The 21,056-nt window shown below is 32.5% G+C and overlaps 1 protein-coding gene across 1 annotated transcript in view; it reads left to right on the top strand.

Moving 5' to 3' along the window:
* Positions 1-21,056, top strand: part of kz (putative ATP-dependent RNA helicase kurz) — an 87,027-nt gene that overhangs the window by 44,148 nt on the left and 21,823 nt on the right. Inside the window, exons 9-11 of the mRNA XM_075356653.1 lie at positions 8,355-8,529; positions 13,924-14,156; positions 20,605-20,831. Of these exons, the coding sequence (XP_075212768.1) occupies positions 8,355-8,529; positions 13,924-14,156; positions 20,605-20,831 (635 nt within the window). The remainder of the gene's footprint in view (positions 1-8,354; positions 8,530-13,923; positions 14,157-20,604; positions 20,832-21,056) is intronic.

The following is a 21,056-nucleotide window of genomic DNA, read 5'->3' as shown; positions in this document are numbered from 1 at the left end:
GCAGCCTACAGATGCAAGTTCTGATTATCCACACGGACAACAACATAATGATTGTTAAAGAGCTGTTGAATGAAGACACAGTCAAGTTCCCTTCTGCACAGTTCAGCAGACATGCTATCACAACCAAAATAAATTCTTTTCCATTGAGGAAAACCTGACAGTTTGATGGACATAACATACGGATGCTGCAACAAGACAATATCCAACCCCACTACATATGGTGATCTCTCCAAGTACAGTGTAAGCATCCTGTACATTTAATTGGCCAATTTTAACCATCTAATGATATTGAATTGTAATACATAGTGACAGCCCTCTGATAACAATCACAATCTTTTCAGTTTACAGAGTGGTTATGATCCTTCTGAAGACTTATGCACGTAACACAAGTCTGGCGCTCTTACGACATTCCTCTCGTTTGTGTCCCGTATCCCCACAGTGGGAGCACATTACCACCAGATACTGTTTTGCTGTGTGTTCGAACTGGTGCACTTGAAACAAAATTGAACATCTACATATTCTTTGACCTTACCCGAAGAGAAGTCAATAAACAACCTGCCCTCAGATACGAAGCCTTTAAATAGTTCAGGATTCACCTTGAAGACAGTGTGGTGACACTCTGCCTCGAGCCTACCTGTTTTGAATAACAATTGACAATCGGCCTTGAAGGCTGCTTCAACCATCTGAGTATTCGGCTCCTGTAGTCCATTAACTCCTCCTTAGATAGACGACGACCTTGATCAATATCATATATAATGACCGTAGGATGCCTCTTCCTTTTAGGGGCAACTTTCATGTCAGTTTTAGCAACCTCTAGAGAGTCAGAAATAACTTTTAATTGTCTCTTTGTCATCTATGACAACTAGCCCCTTCTTAGTCTCACGTATATTTCAAATTCTCAGGCTTGACCTCTTCTGTGGAAAGGCTACCTGAAATTCGTCCTTCATTCCCTTGCTAGATTTCGCCAATACCCCTTCATTTAAATTAATGAAAACAACCTCAGGCTGCTTTTGAGACAGACTGGTCTCTCATTTCTGCTTCAATACCTGTGGGTAAGGTGTATGTTGAGGTGCCACAACTGGAACAGAAACCTTTTGCTTTACAGTTACTCCACGCACTTCTGGAGGCCTCTCAACCAACTTTTCATACCCCTCCACAATTGCAGAAATAACTGATTTGAGTTCTCTCATTCTGAGGATAACCTTTTCACATACCTTAGCTGAACTGCTGCTGGGAATCTAAGAACTGCACAAGCATTTCATATTGCTCATTAAATTCTCTCACAAGAGGAGCAGAAGTCCCCAGAAGTGCCCTGTCTCTTGAACAAAATCCTGCACTAAATTCTTAACCCAGGGTAGAGATACCCAATACCCAGCCCTTGGCTCATCATCTGATGAGGAGGAATCATCAGGTCGCCCTTAGCTATTACTTCACCAGGAGCTCTTTTTTTCCCACCTAGATTTACCCTTCTTACCCCGTTTATCAGACATACTTAATATTAATTGAATATAAACAAACAAAGACTATTAAATTAATTTAAAGTTGTTCACTCTCAATAACAAGTCCAATAAATCAGATGACAGTATAAACAAAGGGAAGACCAGTCAGATCAATGCAAGATGGCCACTGACAAACACAACGACCTCATAAAAAAACCAATATGGCCATTGCCAATGTACACAAAATCACAGCTGATTAATTAACAGATTTATTTGATTTTTATTAAATTCAAACAAATAGCCAAAACAACTGTATTTTATCATAAAATACAACAAAACAAAAAGAAAAGTCATCCAGAAGGATACCTTAAATAGATTAAACAGCTATTTTATAGCCCAGATAGCCTAAAGACTATGCAAGCAACAAAAATTCAAAATAACCAATTACACAGAAAATAATATCCCAAAATAATGACTAAACAAATAATTATACTCTTACTAACAAGTAAAGAACAAAATTCACAAATTTTGAATATTTGTGAAGTCAACTAAAAACATGACCTACCAATATGGCATTGTGTGTCGAACTCCTGCCCAATAGTACTACTAAGCCTGGCTGGAGATAATCTGTTAATGTTTTCCACTAGCCACATTGCCCCAAACCCTGTTGATAATTTTTTAACCAATGAAGCCAAAAATATTGGCTCGTCTACTATAGCTACTACCATATGGAAAGGTTGTTTAATTTTAAATCATACAGATTAAGTTTATAGAAAGCAGTTATTGTATTACCAATGAGAAAATGCTTGGATGATAGATAGAATGGGTCATTAGGATCATTTGACAAGGGTAAATCTTGAATTTAGAATGGCTTCTTTTTCAGTTAGAAAATATTATATGCTTCAAATGTCAACTGATATTTTATGAACTTTACCACTGCTTTTTAGAGACTACCAAAGTGTGGTCAGTTATGAATTGGCATTTGAATTGTTTATGGCTGCATAATTTTGAATATCTGCATTATATTCTTCAGTAAGTAAGTCTTTAATTCCCTCTCTGTCCCAACAAAATTTGTGCTAATGTCATTATTTATATAAGTTGGCCACATGATCACATTTTGTTATGGAATGTTTAGAAGCTGCAAGGAAAGCTGGAGATAATAAATTAGAAACTAACTCTAAAGGAATAGCAAGAGTTGCAGTACATATAAAGACAGCAACATATCATTTGCATGAAATCTTGCTTCTAGGGTTACCATACTTAATTAAGAACAATACAAAAGACATAATATAATAATAAACTTATCAAAAACAATTCTTTTGTTATTGGATATGTCCATATTTCCCTCTGTACTAATATCTCAAAGACAAAATTATAAAAACCAAGAATACAGAATTTGATATTGCTTTCTTATCTTATGCTTACTATTTTTTTCTAATAGCGCTTTCAAGGTTTTCTCTCATCATCAGTTAAACTTTTTCTTCCATATCACACATTAAATTCAAACCATTAAAATTACATATAAATATATGTAGTCATAAATATTAAATAATAAAGAATAAAAGAATTTTTATTATGTTGCTAGCCACACATACAGTACTCTACTCTTTTTTTTTTAATTTTTTTATTACATAGCTAGCCAAAGTACAGTACTGTATATCTGGCTAGCCACATAAAAATATAAAAAAAAATTTAATCTTAATTTTTTAATATTTGTGACTACATATTTTTATGTTATAATTTTAATGGTTTGAATGTAATGTGTGATTTGGAAGAAAAAGTTTAACTGATGATGAGGGAAAACCTTGAAAGCGCTATTAGAAAAAAATAATAAGCATAAAGTAAGAAGTATTATTGAATTCTGTACTCTTGGCGGTAAACAGTTTTTATACTTTTGTCTTTAATATAATAATATATTTATCACCCAGGCAGGCTAACATAGTTTTGATATCTAGATGATAATAATAATAAAATCTATAAAGTAAATAATATGTTTGCATTCAGTCAATGAAGAGAATTATTTTTTCTGGACATGAAATGAAAATTCATTGATTTTAAAATACGATGTAACATACTTCAAAAAAAAGTTTAGCAGTTCAGAATCTGTTTTCACAGCATTTAATATTTGTTCAAGTTAAGAAACTCTTTACGGAAATAAAATGAATAAACTTTTTTTCTGACAGTTGTTTTAGTAAAATTGTCCAATTTTTCAGTCATTTTCACACATTTTTGACTGTTTTTAAGGCTAACATATTTATCATCAATTTTGTGTTTCTTTATTATATTAAAAATTATTCTTTCGCCAACGACTGTTGCACTTCTTGCTTTCCAAGCAATGTCTTTGCAGTTTCAGAGTTATCTTGTTTTAAGGTTATACATATGTTGCTGATTATTTTTTTGGAGTTACTTAAGGATTTTCCCCAGTTTATGTTTCATGACAGAATCACTCATTGTTAAAACCCAATTGGCACAAAAACACAGGACAAATTAAAATTAATAAAAATAACACTAAATAAAACGGTTGTAAATTATGTAAAGTATAAAACTATGTTGTTTCATAAAGAGTAAAACGATAAAATACATACTTTCTTTCAATGAACTGAATAATTTTATGAAGCATTACCAATGATATTATCTTTATTAAACATCAAACAAAGATTCAACAAAATTTTTAATTGCTTAATGGCATTTCATGACACCAGACAAGTGATAGCTAGCTTACAGTACATTATTTTATGCATAAAGCAATAATTACACTTTGCACATGGGAGTGACAGAATGATTCAGCTTAAACTACTGAGATATTATTCATGCATGCTGAATTTATATTTATATCTGCTGCATTGATTTGTGAGATGGACTACAGGCAAACTATAGTCTATCATGTGTAATGCATGGTCACCAATGGTCTGGCAGCTTTTGGATTCCTGTCAGGAGATTACTTTTGTTGAAATGTTCAATTTCATGGGTCAGCTAATATTAGCAGCTAATATTTCTTTCAAACTGCTAAATCGAATACCTCGGAGTGGTTCAGCTTTGAAAGGAAATTGAAGTTCAGCAGATTCAAATCAGGGCTGTATGTGGATGGCAAAGTATTTCCCAAGCATAATAAAAAATGACAGAACTTGTAGTATCTCATGCACATTCTTGCTTTTGTTCGGTGTCATGCAGAGTTAACAGGCCAGTGTCAATTTTTTCCGGATGCAGTTTTCAAACTTTTGGTTGCAAAGCCTTTCAAATGAAGTTTCTGTAGTTAGCAGTATTTCTGTAGTAGTGTAGTATTTGACACTATCTTTATTAACAACATGCTCTTTATCGCAAGCAAAAATCATCATTTGCTTCACTTTTGACTGCATGTGACAACATTGCTTTGGTAGTATTGATTCTTTCAAACACTGTTTTGTGACTTCAGTTCCGGATAAAAATCACATGTCCAAGTTTCATCGATAGCAATTATTCAATTCAAGAACTGCTTGCCTTCCCTTTAATAACATGACATGTAAGCAGTTCTTGTGTATTTCAAAACAGGTCGCTTTTTGCTGTTCATTCAGTTGGTGTGATACCTATTGCATTGCTACTTTATTTTGTGCAAATTCTCTACAGCAACGTTTCTCAACCTAGGAGGTCGTGAAATTAGCCTACTACAACTTTACATGCAAACAATAATAAAATCATTTTATCAGAAAAAAATCATTTAGTATAAATATTTTACTTACATTTATAAGTACACATGTAAAGAAACTAAATTAATGAGTTGGTTACATTTGTTTTTAATTTGAAAGTTTCTCTATACACGGATCTGTGTTAGAAACACACAAAAGCAAATTGTTTTTAAGTGCTAAAAGATTTTAGCGTAACCATAGATAAAAACCCCTTTTCAAAGAGGTAAGACAACGGATTAATATTTTCAATATTTCTGCCACTAAATTTCCATATTCACTTTGACGAACAAGCTAAAACCTATCTAAATCTTCAGATGTGAATTGTAGTTGTAATGTTTTATCGGCAGACATTTTAATGAGCTGGTTGTGAATCTCAACTAGTAACTTAGCAGCTGCAATAACATTTTCACCTAATGAATTCAGTACCCATCTTTTCAAGAAATCATTTTTATCTTCCAGGAAGTACTCCGCCAACTGAATTTTTAGATCACTCAAATACATCTTCATTCTGTCTAACTGTGGAGAATAATGTATTTTTCATCCAATTTTTTTCCTGTATAATCAGTGTAAGTGAAAACATATAAAAACATTTGCTTTGAAGGCAAACAATGTGGATATCAAGCTTCTTAATGAAAGCATGAACTTTGTCTGCCATTAATAAAATGTTATCACGTCCTCGTTATACATCCTGGAAAAATATTTATTAATTCATCTTAAAATTCCAATAACCAAGTTAACATTTTCTCCTGTAATGACCATCTGACTTCTGTATGAAAAAGAAAAGATTATTTTCATCAATTTCATCGCATAGTTTGGCAAACAGCCTATTCTATAATGGCCAACTTTTAATATAATTAACAGTATTTGTACAGCTTTACAAAGAATTTGTTTGAAACTTTCCAGCATATTTTTTATAGTAAGAGTATGTCTGTGAAGGAAGCAGTGCATCCAATCCACCCTTGTTATAAGATCTTTTAATTTTTTCAGAAATCCATTGTGCTTTAACTATAACTGCACTATAACTGCATACATATAACTGCATATGCACTATATGCAGTACATTTTGTCCAATCTACTTTATAGCTTTTAGTTGCTCCATAAAAAAACATCAAAAGACATTGTCCTGATAATGACTAGGTATTGATTTGCAAAAAAAACATATTTTCTTTGACTGATCTCTCCCTATCGTATTTATGTTGCACAAACCATAAAAACTGAGGAATCTTTGTCACATTTGTTGTTTTATCAAATTGAATACTAGAAAATTCACTTGCACTTAACTTCCTGAATTATCTGATCGTGAACATCAGCAGCCATGTCACGATTTGCCTTGATACTGTGTTGTTAGAAAGCGGAATTTTTTTCAAATTATTGCTTCTTCTTCACCAATTGATCATATCAAATGCTGCTGGCAATATGAGGTTTTCCGTGATTTTATAGGATTTGGACATCTTAGTACTCTTAATACTACGAGATAAGATGCTTAAGTGTACTTATAACAGTTTGACATGATTTACAAATAGAAGATTGTTAATTTCTCAAAGTATATAATTTTATTTCAATAAATTCTAAGGGTTTGCTCTAATGATTCAAATGTTTAGCTTCCAATTGTCACATTAATTTTGATGGCTTCATGCTTTCATAGGAGAGTAACAATGCACTACTGTGGCTTTCCATCTAATTGAAGTAAAATCATAATTTAAAAAACTGTCATAGTACAGTCTTGTATTTTTACCAACCGATTCAGTGGTTATAGATGGTGCCCTTGGTTTTTTCACAAATTCCCATTTTACATAAGAATGTAATTGGAAAAACAACACTTTTATACCATTTGACTGCACACTAAAAAACCGAAACCTCAGTTATTACTATTTTCAATGAAAGTATGCTTTTAAAAACTTGAATTCAAAACTAAATTGGGATTCTGCAGTTCCTTATGACTCTTTTATATTGCTGAGAGCACGTCTTCAAACGTATCATGTGCATGTTCGATCATGAATTTCTCACAGCAAATATTATGTTAGCAGGCAAAAATTACAAGAAGCATGTACAGATGAAGTTGGAACTTGCAAATTGCTCATGTTTATATACTTTCAAACTTGTTGTTAACATGCAACTAAATAGTTCTACCTAGGTTTTATTGGGTTGGTGTTACGAGGTTGCAAAACATTCATTATGTATTTTTTTTAACTTTTTGTGGGTCGTGGATCTAAAAAGGTTGAAAATCACTGTTTTGGAGTAAAAGCAATTTTTGTACCATTTACATTGATCATTGCAAATTTTTTAATCAGTAACTGCTTCTCCAATTTTGGATAAAAATGCCCTGATCCTGAGTTATTGTAAATAGTATGGAGGCCTACTGCCTGGAGGGGGTTCATGAAATTACACTCTTATACTATGATTTTATCTTATATTATGATAATTCATTTTCACAAACTATTACAGTTTTAAATTTCCTTGTGGCTTCCTAGTACTGCTAGTGATTGACAATGTAGCTATAACACTGGTGAAGGACACAAGCGACAGGACATCTATGTATAATACTTTTTAACAAGACTAGAGCAGTAGTAGTAAATAGTGAAATAATTATTTTTTTTATTTTTTTATTTTTTAATATACATTTAGTTAAACGAGTTCATTCTTGTTTGTTTATTGTAACAGCCATCAGATTTACATCCCATTTCATATTCCTATTATGAAGATCAGCCAATTTCATTGGTCCTCTGGAACAGACATTTAAAATTTGACTAGAAGCAGATTATGATTTCATAAATAGTAAGTGATAATCATTACTTCTATTATTACACATAATCACCCATACTGTTGTTTTTTAATAATGTTTAGATTAACTGGATTCACATGGGTAAAAGTTAGTATGTTAAAGTTTGCACTTGGTGCAATAGTGCATTACTTATTATATTAAAAAAGGTTTTATAATTATTGAGATTTTATTATCTGAAAGTAGTAATGCTGTATTTAATTAGGATAACAGATATTGTCATCTTTTTTTCTCGTGAGTTATTTATTATAGATCATATGTAATGCTGATTTTGATTACTGTTCGTTCGTATTATTTTACTTGTAATTTCTTTTGCCTAAATGTATTCCGATTGTTAGAATCATTCACAAGCTGACTTTAGAGTGTCATAACTTAGTGTGTACAAAATTATGGACAAGGAATTCAAGTGATCTTAATAGGATTTTAATATTGTACAACCTTTTTTATGACATCAATGATTTTTATATTGTTCAGGTATTCACTAGTGCCTAATGATGACACGGAGGGAGATGTGATGGATGATGTAGATTTTGATGCTGATCTGGATGATGATGATGATGATGATGAGTTTGTGGATGGAGGTGTCGCCGGACAACCAATGTGGGTCTTACCATTGTATTCATTACTACCAAGCTACAAACAAGCTAAGGTTAGCCACTTTTTAAGCAGTAATATATTTGTTTCAGGGATACAGAGTAGCTGGACCGAAGGTGCAACCATATCGAAGAGGTATCTGTTGAGAGCCAGACTAAGGAATGATTCCTGAAAGAGGGCAGCAGCTCTTTCAGTAGTTGTTAGGGGCGTGAGTCAGGACGACTTAAACGGCCGTATCAACATCACTCAGTCCTCTGAGTACTGCGCAGCTGAAAGCAATGGAAAACTACAGCTGCTTTTTTTCCAAGAAAATGTGGCTCTCTGCATTTTCACATAGCAATAATGGAGGCGCCTTCCTTGGTAAAATATTCCGGAGGTAAAATAGTCCCCCGTTCGGATCTCCGGGTGGGGACTACTAAGGAAGGGGTCACCAGAAAATTAAAAAATAACATTCTACGAGTCGGAGCGTGGAATGTTAGAAGCTTGAAAAAGGTTGGTAGGCTAGAAAATTTAAAAAGGGAAATGGGTAGGACAAATGTGGATATAGTAGGAATTAGTGAGGTTCGGTGGGAAGAAGAAGGCGACTTTTGGTCAGGTGATTTTAGAGTAATTAACTCAGCGTCAAATAATGGGCAGGCAGGAGTAGGTTTCGTGATGAACAAGAAGATAGGGAGGAGAGTGGAGTATTTCAAAACGCATAGCGATAGAATCATTGTAATAAGGATAAAATCAAAACCTAAACCGACAACGATTGTTAACGTCTATATGCCTACAAGCACCCATGATGATGATGAGGTAGAGTGTGTATACGAAGAGATTGATGAAGCAATTAAACACGTAAAAGGAGATGAAAATTTAATAATAGTTGGAGATTGGAATGCAAGCATTGGAAAAGGCAAGGAAGGAAATATAGTGGGTGAATACGGGCTGGGCAAAAGGAATGAAAGAGGGGACCGACTTATAGAATTTTGCACGAAGTATAATTTAGTAATTGCCAACACCCAATTTAAAAATCATAATAGAAGAATATACACTTGGAAAAAGCCAGGCGATACTGGAAGGTATCAGATAGATTATATCATGGTTAAGCAAAGATTTAGAAATCAACTCGTTGACTGCAAAACTTACCCTGGAGCAGATATTGATAGCGACCATAATTTGGTGATAATGAAATGTAGATTGGGGTTTAAAAACCTGAAGAAAAGGTGTCAGATGAATCGGTGGAATTTAGAGAAGCTTGAGGAAGAGGAGGTAAAGAAGATTTTTGAGGAGGACATCGCAAGAGGTCTGAGTAAAAAAGATAAGGTAGAAAATGTAGAAGAAGAATGGGAAAATGTTAAAAAGGAAATTCTTAAATCAGCAGAAGCAAACTTAGGCGGAATAAAGAGAACCGGTAGAAAACCTTGGGTTTCAGACGATATATTGCAGCTGATGGATGAACGTAGAAAATATAAGAATGCTAGTGATGAAGAAAGTAAAAGGAACTATCGGAAATTAAGAAATGCTATAAACAGGAAGTGCAAACTGGTGAAAGAAGAGTGGATTAAAGAAAAGTGTTCAGAAGTGGAAAGAGAAATGAACATTGGTAAAATAGATGGAGCATACAGGAAAGTTAAGGAAAATTTTGGGGTACATAAATTAAAATCTAATAATGTGTTAAACAAAGATGGTACACCAATATATAATACGAAAGGTAAAGTCGATAGATGGGTGGAATATATTGAAGAGTTATATGGAGGAAATGAATTAGAAAATGGTGTTATAGAGGAAGAAGAGGAAGTTGAAGAGGATGAAATGGGAGAAGCAATACTGAGATCTGAATTTAAGAGAGCATTAAAAGATTTAAATGGCAGAAAGGCTCCTGGAATAGACGGAATACCTGTAGAATTACTGCGCAGTGCAGGTGAGGAAGCGATTGATAGATTATACAAACTGGTGTGTAATATTTATGAAAATGGGGAATTTCCATCAGACTTCAAAAAAAGTGTTATAGTTATGATACCAAAGAAAGCAGGGGCAGATAAATGTGAAGAATACAGAACAATTAGTTTAATTAGTCATGCATCAAAAATCTTAACTAGAATTTTATACAGAAGAATTGAGAGGAGAGTGGAAGAAGTGTTAGGAGAAGACCAATTTGGTTTCAGGAAAAGTATAGGGACAAGGGAAGCAATTTTAGGCCTCAGATTAATAGTAGAAGGAAGATTAAAGAAAAACAAACCAACATACTTGGCGTTTATAGACCTAGAAAAGGCTTTTGATAACGTAGACTGGAATAAAATGTTCAGTATTTTAAAAAAATTAGGGTTCAAATACAGAGATAGAAGAACAATTGCTAACATGTACAGGAACCAAACAGCAACAATAACAATTGAAGAACATAAGAAAGAAGCCCTAATAAGAAAGGGAGTCCGACAAGGATGTTCCCTATCTCCGTTACTTTTTAATCTTTACATGGAACTAGCAGTTAATGATGTTAAAGAACAATTTAGATTCGGAGTAACAGTACAAGGTGAAAAGATAAAGATGCTACGATTTGCTGATGATATAGTAATTCTAGCCGAGAGTAAAAAGGATTTAGAAGAAACAATGAACGGCATAGATGAAGTCCTACGCAAGAACTATCGCATGAAAATAAACAAGAACAAAACAAAAGTAATGAAATGTAGTAGAAATAACAAAGATGGACCGCTGAATGTGAAAATAGGAGGAGAAAAGATTATGGAGGTAGAAGAATTTTGTTATTTGGGAAGTAAAATTACTAAAGATGGACGAAGCAGGAGCGATATAAAATGCCGAATAGCACAAGCTAAACGAGCCTTCAGTAAGAAATATAATTTGTTTACATCAAAAATTAATTTAAATGTCAGGAAAAGATTTTTGAAAGTGTATGTTTGGAGTGTCGCTTTATATGGAAGTGAAACTTGGACAATCGGAGTATCTGAGAAGAAAAGATTAGAAGCTTTTGAAATGTGGTGCTATAGGAGAATGTTAAAAATCAGATGGGTGGATAAAGTGACAAATGAAGAGGTATTGCGGCAAATAGATGAAGAAAGAAGCATTTGGAAAAATATAGTTAAAAGAAGAGACAGACTTATAGGCCACATACTAAGGCATCCTGGAATAGTCACTTTAATATTGGAAGGACAGGTAGAAGGAAAAAATTGTGTAGGCAGGCCACATTTGGAGTATGTAAAACAAATTGTTGGGGATGTAGGATGTAGAGGGTATACTGAAATGAAACGACTAGCACTAGATAGGGAATCTTGGAGAGCTGCATCAAACCAGTCAAATGACTGAAGACAAAAAAAAAAAAAAAAAATATTTGTTTCTTTTTTCAAATATTTTGCAGTTAACTTGTTATTGGTGTTGTTGATAATGAAGTAGTAAGTATCTTCATGTATAAATGAAATTGATTATTTTAATCTCTTGTTATGCGATAGTATTTGCACATATATTATTAGCATATGTTTTTAAATGCTAATTTAAAAAATAAAAAATAAAATCAGAAACCCATTTGAAGAAGTCATTCTTCATTCTATAGTCAAATTGCTGTTAAGACTTATTCAGGGTTAATATCAGTCGTGAAATAAGCCAAAAATATCTGTTATATTAGTTATTGTAATACTCTTTTCTGCTACGTTATTTACTATTATTGTGCTGTTGTATGCTGTTATTTACAGATATATTAAAAAAAAAGTAGTCTCACATAAGTATTATTGTCATGTAAAATATACAAGGACAATTCATTCAAATTGAATTTAGTTAAATGTTGAAAACAACAGAACTTGCTATGAATTATAATTTTCGCCTATTACTTTGTAACACTATCAGATATTGTTTATATGTGAGAATAGTTGTAATCATTGTCTGAGATTGAGTTTTATCAAGCAAGTCACGAAAGTAGAGATAAATTTTGATTACAATAAGTTAGTTGTAAGCTAAGTTATGGCTTAAAGGGCATTTAGCTCTCTTGACTTTTGGATTTTGGATTTGACTGTATGAATTAGTTTCTATAGAGATAGCAAAACAAAGTTAACAATTACTTCACTGATCTTTGTGCGGATTGGTAGCATCTCGATCATTCATCTGGAGGTCCTGGGTTCAAATCTCAGACAGGCTTGGAATTTTTCGTATGCTATAAAATTCCATTTCCACATTCCCACAGACAAGCCTCAGGCTTATGTTTGGAATTATTCATCTGACAAAAAAAAGAATAAAAGTATATTTCTATTGACTGTGCACGATCAAATAACATACATAACTGTGAATTTGCAAGCATTTCATGAAATCAGCCATTGATAGTGTTTTGGATAGAATGAAGTTAGGCCATGACCGTACAAATGTACCAAAAGTTCACTTGTTATATTGTGTATAATTTATTCTGTTAATATGTAATTGTAATAAATTCTATTATTCTAAATGTTTAATAATATGTAGTGTCTGGTGTACATTGACTTACGATTATATGATATTGTATTTATTAATAATTGGATTAAATCTAAGAGTTTTTTGGTATTATTTTCATAAGGTTGATATTCTGTAGCAGTAATTTTTGACATTCATCCATAAATACAACTAAAACTTTTTGTATAATTTAAAATGTCTAAATTATTTCAAATTAAAACACAAAAAATATAAATCTACAGATTGGTTATTGCTGATATGGTTAAAAACTGTTATGTTTTAATTATAAAAATATTCAGATTTTCTGAAAAAAAAAACCACAGTAATAAACAGGTATTATTCTATTTAAATTTTAGATAACAACTGTATTTTATTGGTGACAGTCTCACTAAACTGCTCTGGTCTTCTGACACTAACATATCACTTTGTATCAAAAATCATTAGGGAATCATTGCTTAAATAAGTCATCATGTGAAAAAAAAATATTGGCATGGTTTCATGTTTAAGTAGAAAACTTCTTAACTTTATCAAAATTTATAAGTTTATATTTTATAATTTCTAAGTGATTTGGTCATTAGCCAGCAGTATTAATAAATGCCAAAATATACAGTAAAACTTTAGTTATTTTGGTGATGGCAGGAACCAATTTTAGCTGTTGAGATTTTCACACATTTCATTTTATAGGATGCTACACTCTGATTTATAATTTAATGAAAATATTTATATGTTACAATGAGTAAACTTTTAGAGTATTTTGTGAATTATGTTAAACATTTGCCATTAGTAAATTATGCTAAACATTTGCCATTTAAATAATTAAATAAAAACTGTTACCACTAGTGTATTGGTTTTTCAGATAGTTTTTTTTTATCTATGTAAACTACCAGCTGTGTTATCAGTGAGTGCCCGGGAAGGTATTACATTATTTAAAAATTAATGAAATTATATATCTCTTTTGTATATTTGTAATTTTTGTAATTGTTGATTGTGTTATATTTTAATTACCAGTTAAACCTTTAAAGCAATCTTTGTTTTATTGTAGGTATTTCAGTCACCACCAGAAGGCTGTAGGTTATGTGTTGTTGCAACAAACATTGCTGAGACATCTCTAACTATTCCTCATGTAAAATATGTGGTTGATTGTGGGAAAGTAAAAACAAAGGTTTATGATAAACATACTGGTGTATCAGCATTTACTGTTGTATGGACTAGTAAAGCTGCTGCTAATCAGAGAGCTGGTCGTGCTGGAAGAATGGGACCAGGACACTGTTACAGGTCTGTTTCTTAACCTTTTCTTTATTATAATTATTTTTACTTTCCTAGCTTTTGTAATATAAACAAGGGAGCATTTTTATCCAAGTAGTTAAAAAACAAACAAAACAAGGGAGCAGTTAAAAATACCTTATCTAAGGATTTTGACATATTGAGGTTTTTCTGATTCAGAATTACGTGTATATACACACACAAATGCAACTCTTTCCATTGACCTCTGTGAGAGAATATTTGAATTTATACTTTTTATACAGAAGGTTCTGGGTTTGAACCCTGGTGATGTTTTAACATTTTTCATGGTACAAAATTTTTCTCATTATTAAGAGACTGTAATCGAGCATCAGCTTATTACTTCTGGAAGTAATAAATAAATATGCAGTAATAATTATTTGATTTAGTATATCAGCAACAAATAACTTAATTAGGTTTTATTTCATTTTTGAATAATGTGATTGGATGGAAACTATTGAAGGAATACTATATCTCAGGAGCTTGGACATTAAGATAATTTTGCTTGTAGGTGTTTTCTTAGCCTGCTAATAAAATTATATGTTTGAAAATAATACCTTGAAAGTATTTTGAAAAAACTCATAAAAACTAACTCTTATTTTGAAACAGTGTTTTTAAATTTTGAGTGATTCAACATGTAGGCTTACAATTTTTCTATTGTTTTTCTCTGATTGTTGTGCTATTACATTGGCTTCATCTAAGGGTTATTAAAGTTCTGATAGTTAAGAATTCCATAAAATTTTCTTACTTTGACTGCTTTAAACTATACATTTTTATTTTTCATCTAAATAAGATGTTGTTATCGTGGTGGAAATTTTTCAAACATTATCACAGAGGTTGAAGGTAATTTTTTAACACTTTTTAGTAATTAATTTTTTACATAAAATCTCAAAATGTAGTATAAGTAAGTACAATATAAGTTTTTTTTTTTTTGTCTTCAGTCATTTGACTGGTTTGATGCAGCTCTCCAAGATTCCCTATCTAGTGCTAGTCGTTTCATTTCAGTATACCCTCTACATCCTACATCCCCAACAATTTGTTTTACATACTCCAAACGTGGCCTGCCTACACAATTTTTCCCTTCTACCTGTCCTTCCAATATTAAAGCGACTATTCCAGGATGCCTTAGTATGTGGCCTATAAGTCTGTTTCTTCTTTTAACTATATTTTTCCAAATGCTACTTTCTTCATCTATTTGCCGCAATACCTCTTCATTTGTCACTTTATCCACCCATCTGATTTTTAACATTCTCCTATAGCACCACATTTCAAAAGCTTCTAATCTTTTCTTCTCGGATACTCCGATTGTCCAAGTTTCACTTCCATATAAAGCGACACTCCAAACATACACTTTCAAAAAACTTTTCCTGACATTTAAATTCATTTTTGATGTAAACAAATTATATTTCTTACTGAAGGCTCGTTTAGCTTGTGCTATTCGGCATTTTATATCGCTTCTGCTTCGTCCATCTTTAGTAATTTTACTTCCCAAATAACAAAATTCTTCTACCTCCATAATCTTTTCTCCTCCTATTTTCACATTCAGTGGTCCATCTTTGTTATTTCTACTACATTTCATTACTTTTGTTTTGTTCTTGTTTATTTTCATGCGATAGTTTTTGCGTAGGACTTCATCTATGCCGTTCATTGTTTCTTCTAAATCCTTTTTACTCTCGGCTAGAATTACTATATCATCAGCAAATCGTAGCATCTTTATCTTTTCACCTTGTACTGTTACTCCGAATCTAAATTGTTCTTTAACATCATTAACTGCTAGTTCCATGTAAAGATTAAAAAGTAACGGCGATAGGGAACATCCTTGTCGGACTCCCTTTCTTATTAGGGCTTCTTTCTTATGTTCTTCAATTGTTATTGTTGCTGTTTGGTTCCTGTACATGTTAGCAATTGTTCTTCTATCTCTGTATTTGAACCCTAATTTTTTTAAAATGCTGAACATTTTATTCCAGTCTACGTTATCGAAAGCCTTTTCTAGGTCTATAAACGCCAAGTATGTTGGTTTGTTTTTCTTTAATCTTCCTTCTACTATTAATCTGAGGCCTAAAATTGCTTCCCTTGTCCCTATACTTTTCCTGAAACCAAATTGGTGTTCTCCTAACACTTCTTCCACTCTCCTCTCAATTCTTCTGTATAAAATTCTAGTTAAGATTTTTGATGCATGACTAGTTAAACTAATTGTTCTGTATTCTTCACATTTATCTGCCCCTGCTTTCTTTGGTATCATAACTATAACACTTTTTTTGAAGTCTGATGGAAATTCCCCATTTTCATAAATATTACACACCAGTTTGTATAATCTATCAATCGCTTCCTCACCTGCACTGCGCAGTAATTCTACAGGTATTCCGTCTATTCCAGGAGCCTTTCTGCCATTTAAATCTTTTAATGCTCTCTTAAATTCAGATCTCAGTATTGTTTCTCCCATTTCATCCTCCTCAACTTCCTCTTCTTCCTCTATAACACCATTTTCTAATTCATTTCCTCCGTATAACTCTTCAATATATTCCACCCATCTATCGACTTTACCTTTCGTATTATATATTGGTGTACCATCTTTGTTTAACACATTATTACATTTTAATTTATGTACCCCAAAATTTTCCTTAACTTTCCTGTATGCTCCGTCTATTTTACCAATGTTCATTTCTCTTTCCACTTCTGAACACTTTTCTTTAATCCACTCTTCTTTCACCAGTTTGCACTTCCTGTTTATAGCATTTCTAAATTGCCGATAGTTCCTTTTACTTTCTTCATCACTAGCATTCTTATATTTTCTACGTTCATCCATCAGCTGCAATATATCGTCTGAAACCCAAGGTTTTCTACCAGTTCTCTTTATTCCGCCTAAGTTTGCTTCTGCTGATTTAAGAATTTCCTTTTTAACATTCTCCCATTCTTCTTCTACATTTTCTACCTTATCTTTTTTACTCAGACCTCTTGCGATGTCCTCCTCAAAAATCTTCTTTACCTCCTCTTCCTCAAGCTTCTCTAAATTCCACCGATTCATCTGACACCTTTTCTTCAGGTTTTTAAACCCCAATCTACATTTCATTATCACCAAATTATGGTCGCTATCAATGTCTGTTCCAGGGTAAGTTTTGCAGTCAACGAGTTGATTTCTAAATCTTTGCTTAACCATGATATAATCTATCTGATACCTTGCAGTATCGCCTGGCTTTTTCCAAGTGTATATTCTTCTATTATGATTTTTAAATTGGGTGTTGGCAATTACTAAATTATACTTCGTGCAAAACTCTATAAGTCGGTCCCCTCTTTCATTCCTTTTGCCCAGCCCGTATTCACCCACTATATTCCCTTCCTTGCCTTTTCCAATGCTTGCATTCCAATCTCCAACTATTATTAAATTTTCATCTCCTTTTATGTGTTTAATTGCTTCATCAATCTCTTCGTATACACACTCTACCTCATCATCATCATGGGCGCTTGTAGGCATATAAACGTTAACAATCGTTGTCGGTTTAGGTTTTGATTTTATCCTTATTACAATGATTCTATCGCTATGCGTTTTGAAATACTCCACTCTCCTCCCTATCTTCTTGTTCATCACGAAACCTACTCCTGCCTGCCCATTATTTGACGCTGAGTTAATTACTCTAAAATCACCTGACCAAAAGTCGCCTTCCTCTTCCCACCGAACCTCACTAATTCCTACTATGTCCACATTCACCCTATCCATTTCCCTTTTTAAATTTTCTAGCCTACCAACCTTTTTTAAGCTTCTAACATTCCACGCTCCGACTCGTAGAATGTTATTTTTTAATTTTCTGGTGACCCCTTCCTTAGTAGTCCCCACCCGGAGATCCGAACGGGGGACTATTTTACCTCCGGAATATTTTACCAAGGAAGGCGCCTCCATTATTGTTATGTGAAAATGCAGAGCCACATTTTCTTGGAAAAAAAAGCAGCTGTAGTTTTCCATTGCTTTCAGCTGCGCAGTACTCAGGGGACTGAGTGATGTTGATACGGCCGTTTAAGTCGTCCTGACTCACGCCCCTAACAACTACTGAAAGAGCTGCTGCCCTCTTTCAGGAATCATTCCTTAGTCTGGCTCTCAACAGATACCTCTCCGATATGGTTGCACCTTCGGTCCAGCTACTCTGTATCCCTGAGCACTCAAGCCCCCTCACCAACGGCAAGGTCTCATGATTCATAGAGGAGGACAATATAAGTATCAGAATAGTATAAATATAAGTTTAGAAGAGTTCTAACCATAGAAATGGGATAATGAGTTACTTTAGGTACAGGATTGAATGTAATCTAGTTTTTACATACTCTTCATGGTTTAATCAAAATTTTAAAGTAATATTTATTATTTTTCTTTAAGTTTTTTTATAAATAAATGAATAGGAAAGAAAATATTTAGATTATTTTCCTTTCAATAATATTTTGTTTACCACTAGAGAAATGGTTTAATTTTAAGTAAGTCTTATGGAAATATAAAGAAAGCTCAGGAACATTGCCAGCTTTTTATGTTGTTTATTCCAACATGATCTAGTTAGTATCCTGGTAGTAACTTTGACAACTGATTTTATTGTTTGCTATATGTCAGAATTGATTTTCACCTTTAAGTATTTTTGAAAGATCTCAAATACATGCATATGAATTTTTGTTTTATTGTCTAAAGCAGTGATTATCTACCTTTTCTCTCCATGAGCCCTGAAATGTAAAAAAGATTTTAACAAATATTATACAAACCCTCAATCCCAACCCAATGAAACCTAGGAAGAACTATTTTATCTGTGTTGATAGTGACAAGTATGAACATGCATATATGAAGTGTATGAACACTAGCAATTTACAGGTTCCAACTTGATGTGTACATGTTCCTTGTAATTTGGTCTACTTGCATAATATTTCCTGGGAGAACGTCATATTCGAACTTGCACATGATACATTTGAACATGTGCTCTCAGCAGTACAAAAGAGGCGTAAGGGATTGCAGAATGTCAGTTTAGTTTTGAATGTGAATTGTGCACTGGTGTTTTTATTTAAGTTCCTAAAAGCGTAGTTTCATTGAAAATAATAATAATTAAGATTTCAGTTCTTTTAGCTTATAGTCAAATGGTGTAAATGTGTTTTTTTTTTCAATTAGATTCTTATGTAAAATGGGTAATTTGTGAAAAAATACAGTGAGCCATCTACAACCAGTGAATTGATAGTTAAAAAGACAGGATTGCACTGACAGTTATATAAATTATGCTTTAACCTCAATTGAATTGAATTGAATTGTTTTTTTGCAAATCAATACCTGGTCATTTATCAGGACAATGTCTTTTTGATGTTTTTTTTATGAAGCAACTAAAAACTATAAAGTAGATTGGACAAAATGTACTGCATTATGCAGTTATAGTGCAAAGGCGATGACACATATCAAATTCCGACACCGTAGTACTGTATTGTCATCAAAGTTACGTATGTGTATCAAATTTCATTGATTTTCATACGATATATCAAAAGATATAGCAGTTGCAAGATTTGATTATTCCTAAAGCGTGTTAAATAAAAGCTTTGTTTGTTTATTAAGACTAAAAAAAAAAAGGTAAAAATATTTATTTTTACTCATCGAAGTTACATATGTGTATCAAATTTCATTGATATTCATATGATAATTGATGAGAAATAAAAATTTTCAGCAACATGCATGAATTTAGCATAGGGGTAGCTCTGGAGGGGGGGGTGGGTCATATCAAAATGCTGACACTGTAGCATTGTATTGTCATCGAAGTTACATACGTGAATCAAATTTCATTGATTTTCATATGATAGTTCATGAGAAATAAACATTTTCAGCAACATGCATGAATTTAGGGTAGGGGTAGTGCGTGGGTGGGTGGAGGAGGGTCATATCCAAATTCTAACACCTTAGTATTGTATTGACATCGAAGTTACATTTTTTTATATTCCTTAGAAATTAGTAATTGCTAAGGCATGGAAAATGCATTAACAAAGTACAATCTCATTGTGTGCAGTATATATTGGCAAATAAATTGAGAACACTTGCATTCTAACTTATTGTAATACAAAAAATAATCTTATAGTATAAGAATACGTTTTATATTTTTTGACAAATTTTACATCTTACTCTGTTCATCCTAGTTCTAGAATATAGCCATTGACTTCTTTTTAATACTTTTGTTTACTATGTACCTTCTTTTTGTGTGAACAGTTATTAATATAATTTACGTATACTTTTTCTTTCATTGAAAAAAATAAAATAACTTGATTTTTTTAATATGTTTTTTCCATAAATGAAGGATTTACTGTAATTTTTATGATTGTCCTATTCCATTAGCAGGATTTTTTATATTACTTGTTATTACTTTGATACTTATTATTACTTTGATACTTATTATTTTGTCTTTTAAAATTAAATTGGTTGCCTGTTTTCTGTATAAAATTCTAGGTTATATTCTTCAGCTGTATTCAATGATGAATTTGAACACTGGAGTGTACCAGAAATACAGAAGCAGCCTGTGGATGATTTAGTTTTACAATTAAAAGCGATAGGAATAAATAAAGTTGTTAACTTTCCATTCCCGTCTCCACCTGATATTATTCAACTTAATACAGCTGGAAGAAGACTTTCACTTCTTGGTGCTTTACCACCTCAACCGTTAAATGCTAAATATGGTTTGTAAATATACTAATTTGTAATTTGTACTATTCTGTAAATATACTAGTTTGCAGAGAAAATGATATTTAGACAATCTTATATGAAATTGTACCTACAACCATTATGGTTGCGGCACTTAATATATTTATGTTTTTACATGATATATATTTAATTTAGATTTTATCACTAACATATTGTGGTGAGTTGAAAATATACAATCGAGAAAAATACTTGCACAAAAA

This window comes from Lycorma delicatula, chromosome 2, assembly GCF_047948215.1.
Source record: "Lycorma delicatula isolate Av1 chromosome 2, ASM4794821v1, whole genome shotgun sequence".
NCBI lineage: Eukaryota > Metazoa > Arthropoda > Insecta > Hemiptera > Fulgoridae > Lycorma > Lycorma delicatula.
This window is presented reverse-complemented; position numbering and strand designations above follow the sequence as displayed.